Genomic DNA, 18,215 nt, shown 5'->3' with positions numbered 1-18,215 from the left:
AGGACTTTACAGAAAACAGAACAGAAAATACCTTCAAGGATCAGGAAGTTGGTCTGCCTCAATCATAGTGCTTTGTCCTAACAAAAATGAGTTCAGTCAAGCGTATACTTAACCTGCTGACACTGTTAATTTACTGAAGCACTTAGGATATTTTCAGTAGTTAATTAACTTTGATGTTTGATTCCAGGCAAGTTGTGGCATGGCACAGACCTTATTGCGTAGACCTTGAAGAAAGTACCTTTTCGCATCTTCGTTCTTTTCTTGAGCACTACTGTGACAAAATTAACAGTGAAATTCCCCCACTTCCTTTTCCTTCATCAAGGTATATACTGCATATGCATGTTACAGATACTTACAGATTTTTTTTCTTTACAGCAGTGTTGCATGGCTTAGTCCTAAGTCTTCTGAGAAAAGATTGCATTTATTACTACTTCCCTTCCCCCCCCCCCTCCCCCCCCTTTTGTGAGGAATATCTTTTTTGGTGTATTTGGGGATGATTTGCCTCCTAATTCATGGGACTATTTTTGTGAACTGAATTCCTCTTGGAACCGTTGTTCACAAAGACACTTTTCTGTATTCTAGTTTTGATTTTTTTGTTCCTATAAACACATTGGCAGTAGGTTTTCAGGGGAGTTTCTTTAATGTCCCAGTTGGAATTTACTTACCTTTCTGGTATGCAGAATCAAATGAGAGTTAAAAGCTTAGAGCCTGAGTAAGTGAAAGGGAGTAAGGCTAAGAATGGGAGATATTAACAGGGATGTATTTCTTTTTACAGGGAACATCACAATTTTCTTAAACTGTGTTTGAAGTTGCTTTCTAATCATCTTGCACTTGCACTGGCTGGAGGGGTAGCTACAAGCATTCTTGGCCGGCAAGCTGGTCCTCTTCGAAATCTGTTATTTAGACTGATGGACTCCTCTGTCCCTGATGAAATTCAGGAGGTAAGCTATGCTTTTTTCGGCACATGTGAAAATTCTCCTCCTTTCTTTTCTATCTCTCTTTGTGTAATTTTATCCAACTTTCTGAACTTGGCACTCTGAACACAATTCTGACTTTCCAGTTTTACTCATGAAAGTTAAACAATTTTCATCACCATCACTACGTTGTTATGATCTGGAGACAGAGGAGAATGATGACACAAGAATTTCAAAAAGCTGCTTTTGTAACAATTTTTTGTAACAATTATTATTGCTTTTCATAGTTAATGTGGATTGAGGAATTAACTTGAGTAGCTTCTCCTAAGGTGGCACTCTTACAGGAAATAGCAACTTACAAAGAACTTTTTATTGTTTTGACAAGCTGTTCGTCCCATTTCACTCCTTCAGTGTACCAGATATCTTTGCACCACAGGACAAAAGATTAACGTGCTATTGTGCATTAGAATACTGATGGTAAATTAAGTGGACATTTGGATATATCATGTGTGATATACTATCTTTTTTAAAGGTACAGTTGAGTAGAAGGTGTGTGTTTCTCAACGCACACTGAATAAGTATTTTCTGCTACTTTGATTTTAGGTCGTAATTGAGACTCTCTCAGTAGGAGCAACTATGCTACTTCCTCCATTGCGAGAGAGGATGGAATTGCTACATTCTCTTCTACCCCAAGGTCCTGATAGATGGGAAAGCTTATCAAAAGGACAGGTAAGGTCAAGACAGATATGCTGTGCGTTGAAAGCAGCTGTGTATTTCATTACTTTTTTTCCCGTCTAAAACATTTTGAACAGTGAGGTGAGCCTCCTTTGCAGAGTGCAAGCACGTTATTGGTGACATGCAGTGCAAAGCCCAGCTTAACAGAATCTGTAGGTAGCCTGGCTAAATGAGAATCTAATGAGGCAGGGAGCAGTACATGTTTTCTGAAGTGAAGGCTGACTACAGAAAGGTTAAGAATTGTTGTAGTAGAGTAGCTAGACAAGTTTAAAGATCAGATATTTTTGAATAGTACCCTGATTTAAAAAGTATTGATAACAGAAAATTAATTATTTTCTGGGAAGAGTACTTGTATAATGCTTTTCTTACATGGATTTCACCCTCCTTTGCAAAGATGACTGGGATGTACCTTTTTTTCTGTTTGTTGAATGGAAAAAATAGGAATTAATGCAATTTGGAATTAAGGAATAGGAATTAATAAAGTTCGGAGACTTGCCCAGTATCCAGCAGATGGAAGGAAAGGAATTCAAGGAACATCTGTTCCTGTACTTGAGAGCAGTAGGAACTGAAGCTTCAGCAGTAGTATCAGATTAAAAAATGAGAAAAACTATAGCTCAGTTCTGTACACATAGGATGCTGGTCCAATGATGTATTTTATTCAGTATGGAATAGACCAGTTTACACTGACACTATGAAGAAGGATCTTCTGATTTTCTAAAGCTTCCTGTAGATTAGTACAAGTACAAACTAAAACCCCTGACAAAGAACAAGTTCAGGATTTTCAGGATTCATAACCAGCAGTAGTGGGGAACACTACTGAAATTGGAGGTCATTGCTCTGCATCTGCCAACTCCTTTTGTCTAATATATGCTTGTCCTGCTTTTTGCCCTTTTCCTTTTTCCTATGTGTAGATTAGAATAATTGCCCTCTCCTCCCTCCATGTAATCAGACAACTGTAATATATTGTTATAGTAACTATTATCAGAATAAACTGGGGAAAGCATTTTGTCCAGCGTCTAATCTCTCTTAATCTCAAATTTTTAGTGTAGGTGTTGTCATCTAATTAGGTATATTTAGCTGTTCTCTGATGCTACAGATCTGTAGGAAAAACTGTTAGGATTTTTTTTTTCCTTGAACTCCTTCATCTTATTTGAATGTCTCATTAAAATATATTTATTGCATTTTTTACGCATGATGCTTTTTTTTCTTCATAGCTCATTATTTTATCTTCATTAACAAAGAGTGTTGCTGGTGTCTAAATGTTTTTCTTTAGAGAATGCAATTGGATATTATCCTGACAAGCTTGCAGGATCACACCCATGTAGCTTCTCTACTTGGCTATAGCTCACCATCTGATGCCACAGACACTTCCTCATTATGTATAAGCTATGGAAACCTGTCTGATCAAACATACGCTGTCCAGAGCAGTCATCCGGATACCCATTTAGCTGAAATCTTAATGAAGACTCTTCTAAGAAATCTGGGATTCTATACAGTATGTATAGGCTTTGGGTGGTTTGTTGTTGTTGTTTCTTATGGTAATGAATTTTGAAAACTTAAAAGGTATAGAAGCTTTTCCCAGCTTTCAGAAAATGGCACTCTTTTATTTAAAGTAGCAGTGCCACATGTATTTGTCCTGAAGTGGACTAAAATAATTTAAATCATGTCTTAACGTTATTGTTCTAATATTATTATAGTGGTATTTATTGTTTAACTTAGCTTATATAAATGTAGATGGGTTTATAGCAGACAAAAGTATTTTATTGCTCTTGCTTTGGCCTCAAAAATGTTTTGGAAGATAGAATGTAACACATCAAGTACGTAGATTGTATGGTATGCTTTTTGTCAGTATCATCTCAGCCACCAGGGCTGCTTTTTAAGGCGATAGTATTGTAGAATCTGAGGACAGACTTAGTTGTTCTCTCCCCCCCCCCCTTTTTTTGTCATAATAGGACCAAGCCTTTGGAGAACTGGAAAAAAACAGTGATAAATTTTTACTTGGTACATCATCATCGGAAAACAGCCAACCTGCTCATCTTCATGAGCTCTTATGCTCGCTGCAGAAACAGTTGCTGGCTTATTGCCATATCAACAGTGTTAGTGAGGTGTGTGCCCTCATTTTTATCATTTTGGGGAGAAAAATAAATTTGTGCCTGAGCACCAGAATGTTGTAAGGTTTCTGTTGAAAATCTTCTGAATATTTGAGAGCTAAACTGATTGAAATAACGAGTTCTTTAAATACATTTACAGATTTCTTATGTTTGTTTGTTTCCTTCTAGAATTCCAGCAGTGTGGCCCTGCTTCACAAGCACCTTCAGCTTTTATTGCCTCATGCTACAGATATCTATTCCCGTTCTGCAACACTGCTTAAGGAAAGCTCTTGGAATGGTAGTGTGGGGGAAAAACTGAGAGGTAAATATTCATGGAATAATCAGTAATGCTGGCTCTGTAAGCTTAGGGCAATTCTTGTTTGTTTAGATTGAATAATAAAATACCTTATTTTCCCTACGATCTGCCAAGCTTCCCCAAAGGAGGAGATTGTCTCCCCAAGGATAGCATCTGTTTCATGATTTTGATAGAATATTTTGCAGGAAAAGTACAGAATGGAGAGGACATTGTTTCATTATTCAGTGTCATTAGTTCTAGATTTCTTTTTAAAAGTACTTTTTTGGGGGGGGATTGCTAAAAATATATGGAAGTAAAATTTGGGATGGATTAATAATTATTAAACAAACCCCAGTTCACCACAGTTCTTTCTGACTTGTTAAATAGTGCTTGGAATATGTAACTGTAATTCAGAGTATTTATTTCTTTCTCTGTAGATGTAATTTATGTATCAGCTGCTGGTAGTATGCTCTCTCAGATTGTCAACTCATTACTGTTACTGCCAGTATCAGTAGCTCGTCCTCTGTTGAGTTACCTGCTAGATCTGTTGCCACCTTTAGATCGTCTCAATCGACTGTTACCTGCTGCAGCCCTTCTGGAAGATCAAGAATTACAGTGGCCACTTCATGGTAAGTGTAATCTGAACTTCTCCTGATGTAGCTAATAGATAAATTAGTCATGATCTATTTAGTTTCAAGTCCGGATTTTTCCATTTGCTTTCCATTTCATCCTGTAGTAGAATTATAACTTACAATCACGACTTACCTGCTAACTTTCTAAACATGTGCCACCAGATTTTTCTGGTGCCAGTGAAATAGAAATATAAAACCAGAGGTGAAGTGACTGAAATGAATGGCTGTACTTATTTGCCATTCATTATATTTCTCACTGATATTTTTGGCAAAGTATTGTGGTTCAATTGAGTGCTGTTTCCCATCATATAATTTATCTGTACTTTTTACCAGAATGCAAATAAATATATATTGCACAAAATAGGTGTTTGAGCAGAATTCTTTTCAATGTCTGGGCAACAGTGTCTAATTCGTGACTTTATTGCTAATACTTGTAGGTGGACCTGAACTAATTGATCCTGCTGGGGTGCCCTTACCACAACCTGCCCAGTCTTGGGTATGGCTTGTTGATCTAGAGAGAACTGTAGCTTTGCTTATTGGCCGGTGTCTTGGTGGCATGCTGCAGGGACCTCCTGTGTCCCCCGAGGAACAAGATACAGCCTATTGGTTGAAAACTCCACTTTTCAGTGATGGAGTGGAAATGGATATTCCTCATTTAGGTAATGATAAATGCAGATGTTTAATTGTCAGTGTGAATAGTTATGTTCAGTTTTAAAATTTCTGATGATTTCTTAAGAAGCCTGTGGACTTAGAGTTTGTCTTTCAGCATTCTTGTCTGTTTAGGTAGTGATATAAAAAGTTGGAAAATGGGTGTTTATATGCTGTAGTTTAAAAAGGGTCGTGGAAATGCATACAGAAGAAAAGTAAAATCTGCAGTTTCTCAGTGAAAGAAACAACACAGGCTTCACTGAGTTAACTACTAATGTTTTGCTCTTAGGTGCCCAGAATTTAACAGACACACCAGGGGCTCCATTGTTCAATGGAATTATTAAAAAAGTCATTTTGAAATGTATTCTACTTGCATAGTAGAATTTTTATTCATTAGAAATAATATTATTAACAACAAACTTAAATTCTTCTGATCTACCAGAAGTGGTCGCAGGACTCAGCATTAGTATTTCTAGTCATCCCTTCCTGTCTGAACAATGAACTTGCTTCTGCTTCTCTGTGTCCTGTTTGTCTTAGTTCCTATCTCCTCCTTCCTCTGATTCTGAGTAGACTACTTCAAGACTTACGTACGAGACGCAGTATTTTGAAATGGGTCCATAAAATAACTGCGAGTGTTTGGCTATATAGATCAGGTAGAATTGATACAGAATTATTCTATTGAAGCAGAATTGGATAATGCTTCTAAATTTATATAGATTTTATGTAAATTGTAACTCTTAAGTCACTTTATTCCTTATCTGAGTTTTTAGGCAGATGACAAGATCTTACGTTCTTTTTTTAACAAAGTGGAGAGTAAAAGGTGTTTTAAGAACTTTTAGATAGATGCATGTGACTATAAAAATCTGCAGAGTTTAATTTCTTAGGTATTTCCCTTCTGTTAGATAAATGCATGAGCTCGTTATTAGAAGTGGCCCTATCTGGAAATGAGGAGCAGAAGCCATTTGATTATAAGCTGAGACCTGAGATTACAGTCTATGTTGATTTGGCCTTGGGTTGTACAAAAGAGCCAGCAAGGAGTCTCTGGATCAGTATGCAAGACTATGCTGTTAGTAAAGGTAAGAAGTTGAATATATATATATATATATATATACGTGTGTGTGTGTGTATGAGAAAGGCATATTGTGTGCTTTAGCTGCATCTTAGCAGAATCCCATACTTCGGCAATGATTTTTAGTTTTGTGACATGATAAACTTGCTTTGTTGTCATGTTCTGTGATTTTTCTTTTGCTTTTACTGTTACTAATTTTTGACATTGACATTTTGACAGTGTTTGGCAAGCATATGTTTCAATGTTCTTTTTCCCTCCCATCTGGAAAACAGACACTCTTATTTGCTTACTCAGTTACTGGTGTTTTCTTTTCCTAGTAGAACAGGGTGAAACTTGGAATTAGAAGGAAAAATCGATGGGGAGGAGATGGGGAAAGGCAAAGTGACTTGCAAAATATGTTAGGAATGGGATGAAGGGTAAGTTATTTTTCAAGTCCATGGGAGGCTGGCCTCACAGCATTAATGGTTCTTCATGCTTATGGCCTTAAAGTTGGGTTCCTGCGCAGGCTTCCTGGGTCTGCAGTTAATGAGATCCACTAAGTATTGCAGTTGTACTGTAACACGGCTGAATCCAGAGAGTTTTCTGTAGCTCTGACCAAACTAGGCCAGATGAAGAAGACAGCAGATGGTATCATGTGCCTGTTGAAAGCAACAGAGTTCTGTTGCAGAATTCCACAGAAACAGGAATTCCAGTAAACAGTGCTGGTTGTCTGCAAAATCTGAAGTGACTGGGCTAGTGTGGATGATTTTGGTTCTGGGCTTGCGTGTTATAGAAGTTGATGGGGTTCTGCTCTGTCCACAAAGCAAGCTGACTGAAGGTTGTATCGTGACAGTTAGCATAGCATCGAATGCAAAGTAGTGGAACTTGTATTTTAGACTAAACTCTATGCGGCCAGGTAAGTTTTTCTGATTTTTAAAGCAGTTTTCAAGGATTCATGGATAACATTTGACTGAGAACAAATTGTTACAAATATATTTTATGGAGGTGGGACAGTAATACTGGGGTTTTTCACCATGAAAAATGATGATGCCTTGTGGAGGTTTGCTTGGCAGTTTACTTATTTTATAGTAAAACAATGTATTTTTTTCTATTTTCTTTTTTAAATGGGGGGAAAATATTTTGAAGTGAAAAAGTCCGTTTCTGAAAACACTGGACAAACCTTAATTTTGAGACCTGAAAATGTTTCTTGTTAATATTAATAGTGAAGCTTGTGCTTAAGCTTGTGCTTGTGTTAATGGTTGGCTCTCCTGCCAGAGGTAGGGCCTTTTTATCTTAAGTGAGCCTGCAAAATAATTCCTGAATGTGGTTTTAATCATGTGTAAAAGAGCAGAAAGTCTCAAATATGGTGTGTTTCTAAACAAGTTCCAGGTAAATCAGTTTCTTAGTAAAAAGCTCCAATTGTATGTCCTTGCTTGAAAGAGAAATTCCAAGAGAGTTTGAAAGCGAGTTCAGCTCTATGTCTGGTGTCAGTTTGTGTGCATGCTCTTGGCTGAGTCTGAGTGAAGTATCTTGAGAAGACTAAAACACCTTTGTCCGAAGCAGCATATTTATGAGTTACTGATGCTAAACATATTTCTTAAGCATTAAAACTACTTCTAAATATAAAGATTTAAGTGGATGAAGATTTTTCGTCAGTTTTTTTTATGATTAAAAATATATTTGGTTGTTGGAAAGGGTAGTCAGTTTTGATGGATTACTTTCTATTTTCAGATTGGGATACTGCAACTTTAAGTAATGAATCGCTCCTCGATACGGTGTCTAGATTTGTTCTTGCAGCTCTCCTGAAACATACAAGTCTACTTAGTCAAGCTTGTGGTGAGAGCAGGCAAGTAATTTACAGCTGCGTTTAAAAGTTCCATCTTTAAAAGAAGGGTTACATGACGTTTTACAGTTTGGGTGTCTCTTTTGTAGGTACCAGCCTGGCAAAGCCTTGGCAGAAGTATACCGCTGTGTATATAAAGTTCGGAGTCGCTTGCTTGCCTGCAAGAACATGGAACTTATTCAGACCAGATCATCCTCAAGAGACAGATGGGTAAGACTGTAAATCTCTCTTCAGTTCTTCAGGCTTTACTGCATATGAAGAAAATATTATATGATGGTAGTTTCATATATGTTGCCTCACCTGTGGGAGTTTTCAACTGAAATGAAAGGCACTAGGATGCTACTAGTCTGCTTCTGAAACAGCAGCATATGGTTGCTAAAGGCTTTGATGCTGAAGTGTCAAGGTTTGACAACAGAGCTTAGTAAGCATTGCAAAGAGGCATTTTTCTTCAGTTAATCTGAGTAACAGTTACTAAAAAAAAAAAATTTTGCTATTTCTGTATTTAAAGCCGTGAATGTAAACAGCTTTGTTGTTTATTTCACACAGTATCAAAGCTATATTTTTGATAGGATAAAAGCTTATTAAATGACTGTCCTTTCTTGTATGTTAATCTTTTATATTGGTGAGAATTAATTTCACTTTATTTTCTTTAATCAAGATGCTAGATAACCAAGAATCTGCTGATGTTGATACTCAAGAGCATCCTTTTACTCGTACAATTGATGAGGAAGCAGAAATGGAGGAGCAGGCAGAACGTGACAGAGAAGAAGGACACCCAGAACAGGAAGATGAAGAGGAGGAAAGAGAACATGAAGTTATGACAGCTGGTAGTAAGTACTAGTCACATGTGCCAATAATGTGATCTGCTTTGGAAGGACAGTATACTTCCCTCTCCAAGATAAAACAGAGAAAGTATTTGAAAGATGATAAAAGATTTGTCTGCATAAACAGAGAATTTGGGCTTTAAAAAATGGTGTAGTGCCTTTATTGGGTGAGAGTCATCTCTTGATACAAGGGATTGTGAATGCTAGGCAAGTGGACTGCCTTTATGGGCAATTCTCAGGGCATCTGCCATATACCAGCACTGTCTACAAGACTAGTAAGCGTCGTATTGTTTTCTAGAAGTGTCCGTTCAGTAGATCCCTGAGCTTGTATCAGTATTCAGATACAGAATTTTTGCTATTTGTATGGGTTGTTCTTGTATGTAATAAGCTTTGAAGTTTTATATCTTTCTGAAGTTTGGAAACAAAAGCGCTGTTGGTAACAATGGGCTGACTGAGTTGGAATTCACTTGTATCTTTGAATATGTCTTCCTAAATCTATTGAAACAGTGGATGTTCTGGTGAAAATTTGGTATGTGTAACGTTATTTGCAATGCTGTCTCATGAGTTTTCTGAAAAAACTTAATTCAGAAGCTAGCTTGAAAAAGGTGAACTTTGCAAACTGCTGTTAGACTGACTTGGGCTTGTAATCAGTCAGTGGGACACTTAATCCTTAAGTTTTCCAATTTTAGTGAAGCAACATCCAGCCACACACGGTTGTTTTTCCTGTTGTTACCCTGGTGTTCTCAGAGACTGAAGTCATGTTAGTGTTTGAAAATTACTGTAGTATGTGAGGGTTTAGAAGCTGCACACATGTTCAGTAGATGCAATATGCTTTTGCTGCTTGCTCTGCAGTTATCCTGGGCAAATGTTCAGTATTCTCAAATCGTGCTTGGATATGGTTTCTGGGCACAATAAAGGAAATGTATCCAGAAACATCCAGACAGTAGTCTTCCATGCACACATAAGTAGGAAGATAATGGCTCTTTTACTGGAGGTCCTAAGGGAAAGCTCATCCTGTCATGCAGGGTTCTGTTTGTGTCCTTGATGCCTTGCTGCTTCTGACTTATAAGCAGGAAATATTTAAGTTTACCTTTGCCCTTCCAAAGGGGATCTGAATCTTTCAAATTAAAATTATTAAGTCAGGAGAGTTTTTGGTCTTTGGACAATAATGTCACACAGCGTCTTTAAAAGAATCTGACATGGTAGACAGCAGCAGAATTAAGCAAAGTGAAGGCTAAGAATTTTGATGGGATATTCATTGTACTGAACAAAGCTTATAAAAGCCTGAACCTGTTTCAGTATTGAATTAGAGATATGCTGGTGTCTGGAATACACATGTGCAGAAGGGTTACTTTATATATGTCTGCTTAAAGGCAAATATGAAATAATCTCTTTGATGCTGTCAGAACAGGAGTTGGGTTGCAGTAAGACACTGAAAGAGCATTTAGTGTTCTGTCAAACTGCTTTGTCCTCTTCATTTAAACTTAACATTGTGTAAATGCTTCATTTAATCTGTTTGCATGACTTCTTTGTATTAATAATGTATTCTTTTGCTGTTGGAAAAATACTCATTTTTCTTTATAGTGGGGCAGTTTTGGGACCAAGATGTAGATGAATATTTCATTCTGTATAGCTTCTAGAAAATTAATATCTAGAAGTTAAGACCTTCTTTTTGTGTTGCATGTTACAGAAATATTTCAATGTTTCCTATCAGCCCGTGAAGTAGCTCGGAGTCGGGATCGAGATAGAATGAACACTGGGACAGGGACTAGGCTTGATGATCCACCTCCTCAGTCTCAGCAGGAACGGAGAATCAGCACTGATCTGACAGAAGGTCAAGATGTGTATACTGCTGCATGCAACTCTGTGATCCACAGATGTGCCTTGTTAATCTTAGGAGTGAGCCCTGTTATTGAGGAGATCCAGAAACGAAGGGAGGATGGACAGTTACAGCAGCCTCCCTCTACTGCTTCTGAGGGGGTCGGACTCATGACAAGGTGGGGTTTCATGAATGCTTAGAATACTTAACTCTTCTCTGCTTCCTTTATCGTTGGTTAAATAAGCTGGGTTTTCCTCTGAGGATTCTCAGACATTTTTAAAGGAGTTTTTTGCCTAGAGCAATGGTGTGCTTTTGTTGAGAATAGCGATTTTGCTCAGTTTACTTTGTCTACATTAACTAAATCTTAGTAAGAGTTTTAGTCTGTGTGGACCATACTGACTTTTTGAAGCTGGGCTTTAGTACTGAAGTCCAGATCATCAGGTATACAGGTAATCTGAGGTAACTGGAAAAATTCCTTATTTTTTTGTAAGATTGTGTGTTTGCATTTTTAATTTCCATATTTGTATTTTCTTGAACTTTAGCAATGCCCTATATAATAGTGTCTGAAAGACATTTGTAGGATATGTTTAAAAGCAATAGTTTCAAAGCCTGTTACGAAACATGTCATTTGTGATAATTTTCATGAATATTCCTAACATATTGGTGTGTATTGATATTGACACTGTTGTTAGGTATAGGAAAATAACAAAATCAAGCCAGACAGTTCATTGAATTGGAGAAGTATATAATTTAAATAGTACAAGTACTACATAATGTATTTTAGTTTTCTTAACCGGAGATACTCTTGATAACACAGTTTTATTCTAAACTGGACCCATTTAAACATTTATTCTAGAGGTCTTTGTGTATTAGGATATAATAGGCGAATTGTGTACCTGGTGCTACTAGTTAACTCCTGAGTCTACTTAAAATTCTAGTGTACAGAAACCCTGCTCTGATACATTAAATCAAGATACTAAGGTGGAGTTCAGAGGGAGATTGTAGATATTCAGTACTTGTATTATTTTTGCTTCTTTTTGGAAATCTAACCCCTAAAGCATGGGTGGTTGTCTGTGTTGTCAGGGTGGCTTTCATTTCCAGCCTATCAACTTTAGGATGTGTTTTAGGGGTGGTTGTCTCTGTTGTCAGGGTGGCTTTCATTTCCAGCATATCAACTTTAGGATGTGTTTTAGGGGTGGGTTTTTAACAAGTTTAGTGCTTTTTCACCCGTTTACTTTGTCTCTGTTTTCTTACCCTCTCATCTCAGAAGTGTTTCTGTATACTGTATGTAGCACTTAGCAAAGCACTTGAATGATCAGTCATTTGAGGTTGTCATTTGTTCAGTTGACTTGTAAGGATGTTAAGAGATTAACAGTTTGCTAATGCATTTTATAAGCATAATAACTGAAGCCATCAGACCACTTTTCTCATCTTTGGTGTGGTCTTGTGATGTTCTGTGATAGTCTGCTCCCAGATAAAACTGTGGTACCTGCTGAATTTGACTGTCAGCTCTCCCTTTTGCCTAATACTGGTATTCTCTTTCTCTGTGTGTGTGCATGTGTGTGTACATAAAGCAGAAGTGAAAGTCTTACTGCTGAAAGTCGCTCGATCCATGCAAACTCAAGCTACAGACTGATTAAGTCAAGAAGTGAATCTGATTTGTCTCAGCCAGAATCAGATGAGGAAGGTTATTCACTGGTAAGTAAACTAACATTATGTACTTGGAGATTGTCAATATAACATTTAGATGGGAAGTACATCATACACATTTGTTTAGTTCTCTGTTTAAGCACTTTAGCTTCTCTTCTAATAACACCAGTTTTTGAGAGAAAGTAGTAGTGGTAATAAAACCAGTGGAAATGATAACTTTCTCATTTTCATGGGCAAGGGATGCATTTTAAATGCTCAAATACTGTGCACCACGTATGTTCACCTAAAGAAATAAGCCTTTTATTCATTTTTTAATCTAGAGTGGAAGACGAAATGTTGATTTGGATTTGGCATCATCACACAGAAAGAGGGGTAAGTTCTAATGTTTACCTAGTGATTATTGACCTGATAAATATGTTAGTATTTTTTAAGGTAAAATATGTTTGCAGTGAAATACAGTAAATAATGGCAATCGGGATGTTAAAACTGTTTAAAAAGAACATTTTATATAACTAGTACCTACTGCTTTTTGTACTAAATTCTGTTGCTTTGGTTATAGTATTTCCTAGGTTGTAACTATTTATTCTAGTTTCTAGAATTCCAGTGCTCTTTTGAAGCAAGTGAGGATTTCTGTGAGGTGAAGTTAAGTGAAGAATGTGGAACTTTTCATTCTGTTTCCACTTACATGACTTCAGGAAGGACAAATTGCCAGGGAAGTTCAAGTGGAACACTCTACCCTTGTATTAACAATGAACATTTTTAGCGTAAAACGTACTTGAACATAGAAAACTCATATCCAGTGAACACTTCTTCTGTTTTTGCATCCCTTCAGCAGCAGCACATCCACAGAACCAAGCAAGTGCTTCTTCCATTGCTGCAATACAAATCAGATTTTTAGCTTTTGTACTGCTTTCTGTTTTGCTGCATTATGGGGCATCTCAATGAACTTCTTCACAGAAGGCAGTGTAGGGGGCAAAGAATGTTTGTTCACACAGAGACCGAAAAGTGTCACTTCATGCTGGATGATGCAGAGTCTTTGCTAGAATCATGACTTGTATCTATTGTATCTGTAAAAATCTTGGTAAGAGGCATTAGGTTGAGTTGTGGTATGCTGTAATTGCAAGAAGCCTTGATACTGTTAGGTCACCTAAGAGTTCTAGTTTAATAGCCTTCATCCTTAAGCAGAGTACTGAGAAGCTGCTTTCTTTTTTCTAAAGTCTTTTGGAATTATAAAGCAAACCATCAGTGGCAGCACCCATTACACTTCAATTTGTTAATGATGTGGAAAGAAATTCCTTGTCCATGCACAAGTAAAGAAATATACTAGAGCTGTTCGTTCTCTAACAGCAGGATGTGTGTTGGTGTTCACAGTGTTACAAGATGGGATAGCCTCTGTCAGCACTCTGGTCTGCAGTGTATTCTTTGAAGCCACCATTTTTAGCTTTGATATTAATCTGACACAGAGCTATCTGTGTTTTCCTCTATATCCTAAAAGTAATCCAGGAAATCATCGTGTGTTAGATCAAAGATATGATATATCTTACAGAGCTGTTGGTTAGAATTTTAAGGTTGTTTTGGTCATGGGCTCCAGGAAATCAAGAATAATGCAAGAACAGACTTTATCAACCAACTAACCCATAGAAGATTCATAGTACATAGAAAGATTCTGCACTAGATGTGTAACACTGAGGAGAAACAAGTAAATGAAGTTGTCCTGTCCAGAACCTATAAAGAAACTCGTGTAGCTCATTTGCAAACTGAACACTGAGACATGTACAGATACCTGTTTTCTGGTACTAGGGGTCTTATTTGGTGTCCCCATAGTACTTGCAGATTTTTTTTGGTCTGGTTTTGGCAACTGCAAGTTAGCGTATAATAATGCAAACTGTTCTGCTTGTGCCATGTGATATATCGGAAAGTTTTGGCTGACACTTTGTACCAGACTCAGCCAGTGAAAGCATGGTGCTTTTATAGGTAAGCATTCCTGATACTTACGTCAAGGTCAGGAAAAGATCTATAAAGATCTATGTTATCAAGTGGATGAGCTGTTCAGCTTGGTGCTATTTAAGGTCTTTGATTTGTTGTGAAATGTATCATTTTGTGAATCCTAGTTATCTTCTGAAGCTATCCTGAGGTTCTGTAGGGTTAATTTGTCCTCAGCTGAACTCTTCGCAGAGTATTTGATCCTTGCAGATTTGTCAAAATAGTATAGTGTGTATAGGGTATTGGTGAGTGGTTCCTTTGTAACAGGCAAGAGGTTCCCTCTGCAATGGATTGGCTTCTTTTAGAATTTGTTTGTTGAATGCAGCAATTCATTATTCAAAATTCAGATCACATTTCCTTAATAAATGAATCTCACTAGTGGTTATAGTCTAATTTTTATGGTATGGACATTTTTCCTATTCATAAATGGCAATATAGAAAACTAGCAGTAGAAAGACTAGTATTACTATAAGCTGTTCCTGTGGTCTTGCAGATGAGCATGGAAGGAAAGCTTTATCTTTTTACTCGATTAACATCTTAACCACTCAGTCCATTCATTAATTGCATTTTCCTTTGTTTATTGTATCTGATCAAAAGTATGACTCTGGTATTCCTACTTCAACTTGAGGATCCTTTGAGTAACTTGTTCCTTGCTGTTATTTAGTTATTCATGAATTAGCAAACTTTTGCCATAAGGGGTGATGAGCACATTGTTATTTTCCCCTCATATCTAAGCCATTTGGGGGTATTTTTTGTTGCTTAGATTAATCTTCTTCAAATTTGCAAATCTAGAGAGTGTGCCTCAAAATGTTGTATCTGTCCTGTACGGTACCTGCGGGCTACTGTACACTGCATTAGAGACTTAACAGTAAAAAATGTGTATTTAGCAGTGCAGCCATAAGCATAGTTACAGAGTTCTCCTGTCTTGGTGTGTCATTAAAGTTAAATCAGTGAATTTCATCGTGCTTGTGTGTACTGTAGTACTTCACTAACACAACTGTGCAACTCTGAAAAAAGCAGCAACTTGAATGAAATCCAAATTAAATTGGAATCATTTTGTGTACCTGTAATAAAATGAGTTCTGCATTTTGAAATTGAAAGATGGTGTTTGAGTAAGGGACATAGACATGTCTTGGTGGATGCATAGGACTGTGTTAAGAGGGATATATACGAATATATTTTTTTCTTTTCGGAAAAAAAGGTGGAGAATTTGGAAGTCTGTTATCTCGGCTGTACTAATTCAAGAGTTAATATTTTTTCCCCAGAACTTTGCTGCTTGATATGGTTGTATGGATTGAGATGAGTCTGATCTTTTAAGTCTAAGTCATTCTGAAAAAGAGATTTTATGACTATGTTGCCTTCTGTTTCAAATGTCTGCTTTTTTCTTCTGATTCTTGTGTGGTGTAGTGTATTTACTCCTTTTTGGCCAGTTGAGCCCCAGAAAAAAGAAGAGCTTCAAGCAAGTAACTGATGGCATGTTTATATTTTTGTCTCTATAGCTTCCCTACATATTTTATGTTTTCTCAAGTGTGCGTTGCAGCTGTGCCACATTCATTTAGAAAACTCATTGTTACAAGCGGGCTTATAAGGACAAGTACACTTGTTTTCCTTTCTTTTCTGTTTTTTCACTGTAAGCTTCAAGTTTATTCTTATGTGCAACTGTTCATGTGATTTTAGAGGCTTATGGAAGTGCTAAGCTGCAATCAGTTCTGTGTAATTGATATTATACAGAATCATGCTAAACTTTAATATACAGTCATACTTCTGATTCTTCTATTGGTATTTAACATCTTCAAGGAAAAAAATCCTTTCAGATTTCTGTGCCTTAATTCTTAATTGTTTTTAATTCTGAAGTTTACTCCTTTGACTTCTGATGTGTTTCTTTTTAAACTCTATACATTTAGTTATAACTTCTCTTGGTTTGCCTATTTCAGAATTGTTGGACTTTTCTGCTAATTTGAAACAATTTTAAATTGTACTTACGATCTTGCATTTCATATTGAAATGATTAGCTGAGATCTCATCTTTTTTTTAAACATGAAAAAAGTAGGTTTTTATTTAATATGTTGTGGGTTTTTTTACTTATAAGATTTGACTGTCAAAACTAAATTTTCTTCTGATGTTCTGTAACTGAGATGCTTTAAACTCTCCTGCTATTGAAAGACTGTAGGGCTTAAGGAGGCTTTTGAAATAGTTGTTGCTACATAGGCAACATTTTATGGACTTGGTAGTGATTTAGCTATGCTTCCTATAGGTAATTTGAGGCTTCATTTGTCCTTCCTTTGGGCTCTGTTCACCATGCATATGCCAGGAAACTCCATTTACATTAAAATGGGTATTTTACCACCCGCTTATTCTACTCTGTCCTATTTACCTTATGTTTCTCACCTCCTACTTTAGTCTATAACATAGTTTTTAATAGCTTTAAAGCAAACATTAGAATTAATATTAAAATTAGGGTAAGGTGGTATCTGTCTTTACCTTTGTTTTTAGTATTGTCACCATGTATAAACTGTAAAATTGAGTAACAGTACTTCTTGAAATTCTTTCATAGTAAAACATCACAGTGCAGGGTGTTCTCTGTAAACCAGGTAATATATTGCTGTGCTGCATAAACCAGCAGAAATTAGGAAATGAGTCCGCCCTTTGAAAAGTAGTGTTTAATCTTAATTGTTGCATTATCCAGAATAAACCTGTGTGTGTATATTTCTGTCAAAATCCTAACATGACCTAAGTACTCTGATGGTTTTCTGAAGCCATTGCAATCCTTTTAGTAGCCAGTGTGAGGAATACCATACAAATGCACACAAATATGGTTTACAGGAAAGGAAATGGGATGTGAACAGATTTTCATAGTTCACACACTTGACAGTTTTTTAGGCTGTGGAGATTAACTACCTAATTTACAAAGGAAAAGCAAACTTTCACTGTATTCTGAATTTGTAAGTTGGGTGAAAGTGCAAATTGTGACCTGCAGGTTGGTTGGCAGAATATTACCATTTTGCCTTTACCTTAGGAAAGGAATGGTGAGGAATGGTTGCAAGGAGTGTTGTCCTAAGTTCAAAACCTGATGTGTCTGCCTATCCTTGTTCCCATGCGCAGCTGCTTACAGGGCTGCTGCAGGTAGGCAGTGTTTAAAGTTGGTCCTGAAGCTAGTACCACTGGAACTCAACCTCAGTGATGAAAGCAAGCTCTCAGCAGATGAATTCTTCTGAAGTTGAGTGACTTTTTCCTGGAAACAGAGATGATAAATAATGTTTGAGGTCAATGCCCTGCAGACAGGTGTTAAAAACTGAGGTGTAAATGTCGTTTTGTACAAGTATGGTGAAGAGGTTGTAATTCTCCAATTGGCATGTGCACAAGAGAGATTAATATTTTAAAATTTTATGTAGCTTATTTAAAGATAATTCTGACTAAATTTCAGAGGGAATTTAAACATGCAATAGGTTTCCACATAGGTCTGTAGAATTACCTGTCTGTGCAGCTGGAAGGTTCTCTTGAGCAGGGTCTGCCCTCATGCAATGCCTTGCATAGCTTCAAATCAGCTAACAGCATTTACAAAAGTAATAAAATACCAACTCCTGTGTTGATACGTACATTTAACTGCTGATGAAGGTATGACTTTAGTGGCATTGCACTCGTTTGTGCCAGGGAGAGAGTTGTAGCAAAACTCTTCTGGAAATGAGATCAAATACATGGTGATAAGTAAGTTCCAGTGCTGCAGATTGATGACT

At 36.9% G+C, this 18,215-nt stretch overlaps 1 protein-coding gene across 11 annotated transcripts in view; it reads left to right on the top strand.

Moving 5' to 3' along the window:
• HERC1 (HECT and RLD domain containing E3 ubiquitin protein ligase family member 1) overlaps positions 1-18,215 on the top strand; it is a 114,772-nt gene that overhangs the window by 49,409 nt on the left and 47,148 nt on the right. For 9 of the 11 annotated variants that reach the window (XM_061447228.1, XM_061447229.1, XM_061447230.1 and 6 more), the window contains exons 11-25: positions 188-322; positions 776-941; positions 1,518-1,643; positions 2,923-3,144; positions 3,602-3,754; positions 3,929-4,061; positions 4,472-4,663; positions 5,104-5,325; positions 6,217-6,390; positions 8,094-8,208; positions 8,295-8,415; positions 8,864-9,035; positions 10,720-11,026; positions 12,426-12,546; positions 12,819-12,870. In XM_061447228.1, coding sequence (XP_061303212.1) covers positions 188-322; positions 776-941; positions 1,518-1,643; positions 2,923-3,144; positions 3,602-3,754; positions 3,929-4,061; positions 4,472-4,663; positions 5,104-5,325; positions 6,217-6,390; positions 8,094-8,208; positions 8,295-8,415; positions 8,864-9,035; positions 10,720-11,026; positions 12,426-12,546; positions 12,819-12,870 — 2,411 coding nt within the window. The remainder of the gene's footprint in view (positions 1-187; positions 323-775; positions 942-1,517; positions 1,644-2,922; positions 3,145-3,601; positions 3,755-3,928; positions 4,062-4,471; positions 4,664-5,103; positions 5,326-6,216; positions 6,391-8,093; positions 8,209-8,294; positions 8,416-8,863; positions 9,036-10,719; positions 11,027-12,425; positions 12,547-12,818; positions 12,871-18,215) is intronic. The other 2 variants (XM_061447236.1, XM_061447238.1) reach the window with 2 other exon arrangements.

Source organism: Pezoporus flaviventris, unplaced genomic scaffold, assembly GCF_033815535.1.
Source record: "Pezoporus flaviventris isolate CSIRO_AGI_PZ_B2104156 unplaced genomic scaffold, CSIRO_AGI_Pfla_v1 ptg000006l, whole genome shotgun sequence".
Taxonomy (NCBI): Eukaryota; Metazoa; Chordata; class Aves; order Psittaciformes; family Psittacidae; genus Pezoporus; species Pezoporus flaviventris.
The sequence above is the reverse complement of the archived record's forward strand: the minus strand, read 5'-3'. Positions and strand labels throughout refer to the sequence as shown.